This window comes from Euphorbia lathyris, chromosome 1 (genome assembly GCF_963576675.1).
Source record: "Euphorbia lathyris chromosome 1, ddEupLath1.1, whole genome shotgun sequence".
NCBI classification, from domain to species: Eukaryota; Viridiplantae; Streptophyta; class Magnoliopsida; order Malpighiales; family Euphorbiaceae; genus Euphorbia; species Euphorbia lathyris.
Genome location: NC_088910.1, coordinates 11,030,261 through 11,033,168, shown reverse-complemented (window position 1 = coordinate 11,033,168; position 2,908 = coordinate 11,030,261). Strand labels below are relative to the sequence as shown.

The window sequence follows — 2,908 nt, the reverse complement described above, 5'->3', positions numbered from 1 at the left end:
TATGTAATGTTTAATTACTTTTTAGATTGAACGAGCATTAAATGTGTTTTTTTTAATTTTATTCTCATATAATAAAAAAAAAAGACATTTATCAAGAAGTTTAAGTATTAATTACGAGAAGATAATATGGTAATGTTTAACTACTTTTTAAAATTCATCAGACATTAAATGTATTTTTTTCAATTTTATTCTCGTATAATTAAAAGAAAGACATTTATTAGAACTTTAAATACTAATTACGAGTATATGTTTTTTTTAACATGCGTAGAAACCTGTCAAATAAAATGAAATGGGAGTTTTAAATAATATAAACTTAACTTGGATGGTAGTTTCTTTCAAACTAGACATGCATTTAATTAAACCTAATATGATCGTTTCTTTCAAACTAAACATGCACTTAATTAAATCTAATATCTACTATTTATCTAGAAATTGGACTATACATCAAAAATAATTTACCCAACCAAAGAATATCATGTACATATTTAATTTTTAATACTAACATTGAACGGATAGAATGTATTACCGCCTCATCCCTAATTTAACAAGTTGAATGTATCACTGCCGATGTATAGTAAAAAGTGCCGATGTATAGTAAAAAGTCTCGTGTTTCGTTGATTCTTTTTGTAACACTTTCTTACTATTTTACTTTTGACATAAAATATTTAGTTGAGATTTTAAAAATGAAAAATAGACTACCATCTACTCAACAATAAACAACTAGTATCATCAATAAATGACCCCTAAAGTATGACCATCATAATTTTTGCATTTAAAGATTGAAAATTTTATTCAAAAAGTGTACCATAATCCTACCAATTAAGCAAAACCCCACTAATGTGTAGACATTGTATAAACAAACAATTAATGGCAAAAGAAGATAAGAAATGAATTAAAACTCAATTCCTTAATGCAATAAAAGAATTTGATTTAACTAAAATAAACTATAACAATGAACAATTTTTCTGTTCTTTGATTTTTCCTCTTTTTTTTTTTTTTGTTTGGGTATGTTTTTCAAGGTGAATCATGACATGTTAACATGGAAGCTGGCATTCTTGGTGGCTTTACAGATAGGGCAAGTATTCAAACTAGACCCACAGGTAGTACACAAGCACAGATGCCTGCAAGGCAATAGCAACACACATGATTCCTGATTCCCACAGTTTCTGCACATCCTGTTTCTCCTGTCCTTATCCTTCACCACACCTGCTAACGTGAGCCTCTCGGAGGTGGTGTTCCCCTCATCGTCATATCCATTATTATTATTATTACCTCCGCCGCCGCCGCTGCTTCCGCAGCATGATTGTGCATCGTCCATGACTGATTCATGATCTAATCCTGCGCCGTGAGTGCGCTCTTCCTTAACCTGCGCTGCAAGAACTTGTTCAAGATTGCTGCGTAGAGCATTGGCTGTGGCTTCGTTTGTCTGCGCTAAATCTCGCCATATCTGATTCTCTATGCATAGTGATTTCACTTTCTCTTCTAACGCCCAATTCAATTTCCCTATCTTGTCCATTTCTTCCTCTTTTGCTCTTAATCTCTTTATCATTCCTTCTTCGATCGTCTCGATTATTCTCCTCGCTTGCCTCTTCCTCCGATCTTCTAATTCAATCCTCACTTTCTCCATCTGTAACATCAATTAACAAAATCAGTCACTCATCACCCAAAATTCCGAGAAATTGAGATGAAGAAACTAACAGAAATCAATAGAAACGAACAGATTCAGTTAATTAATTACATGTTGAGAAACGAGAGCGTCGATGTCCAATTGTTGCTGGTGGATCTGCAGAGATATATCATGGCCGAGAAACGAGAACGGAGATGTAGCCGTGGCCGTAGCCGTACTAGTCTTGTTCATTTGATTTTGAGTCTGGTATGAAAGTAGATGATTCGGATTCGGATTCGAATTCGGATTCAGATTCATCGATTCTCTGGAGCGTTTTCTCTGCGGAGGAGGAAGATGATGATTATAAGATAATCCACTCTCTGATTTAATCGGAGTTTTCTGAGGAATTGAATCCGCCGCAGCAGCAGCCATCACACAACTGTACATCGGAATCAGCGTCTGCGTCTGCATCTGTGTATGGTTCTCCGCCGGAATCATTCCTCGATACGCCATTCCGATTTGCGCGTTGTTGTTGTTGTTGTTATTGCTGCTATTATACATATTCGCATTCGATTCAACAGCGTTCATCATCAAATCCCTAAAACACAAAATCAAAACCACAAAATCAGAAACAAACACACAAAATCAAAGAAAACTCAAGAAACTCATTCTCCTCCGATCTATACCTGTTGCTGAGGAGTTGAGGGGGGAAGAGATTGAGATGACGAGCTTCAACAGCCATGGGAGAAACAAGAAAGAAGCTCCGAGTCTCTTTTAAGCCTTGTTCTGGAGATGGAAATGTAGGAAAGGGAGCATGCAATAGAGGTGGGAAAGGCTGGAAGGTGGGGTTTATTTAGGGTTTGGTTTGGTCTAGAGAGAGAAAGAGGGGGGAAAGCTAGAGAGAGAGAGAGAGAAAGAAATCAAGGAAGAAATATTTCTGAACTGGTATAAATAAAAGTGGGGAAGATGGAGATAAAGAGGAGAGAGAAAAAGTAATGATAGGGAGAGATTTGCAATTGTTTGGTTTGGGTTCTTTTGTCTATTTTAGGATTTAATGAATTAAATTATTAATAATAATAATAATAATAATAATAATAATAATAAAGAAAAGAATTCTTGATTATCGGGTAAGATATATTTATGGAATTTTAATTTTATGGCTTACCATTTTTTTTTTGGTTTTCCCTCCTTTTTTTTTTATAAGAAACCACTTGCATTAAAAGAGAAAACCATAATCAGTTTTTTAAAATTTATTTAAAATAATTTATTTATTTATTTAATTTATTTAAAGTAACTTGTTTA

General features: G+C 34.1%; 1 protein-coding gene across 1 annotated transcript; it reads right to left on the bottom strand.

The window, feature by feature from the left end:
- Nucleotides 1-881: 881 nt before the first annotated feature.
- Nucleotides 882-2,535, bottom strand: LOC136221691 (probable BOI-related E3 ubiquitin-protein ligase 2). The gene is made up of 3 exons (XM_066009116.1): nt 2,293-2,535; nt 1,739-2,204; nt 882-1,627 (listed from the first exon to the last, which is right to left on the bottom strand). The coding sequence occupies exons 1-3, from the start codon at nt 2,346-2,348 to the stop codon at nt 1,025-1,027; spliced, it is 1,125 nt and encodes a 374-aa protein (XP_065865188.1). The 5' UTR covers nt 2,349-2,535; the 3' UTR covers nt 882-1,024.
- Between the last annotated feature and the right edge of the window lie 373 nt (nt 2,536-2,908).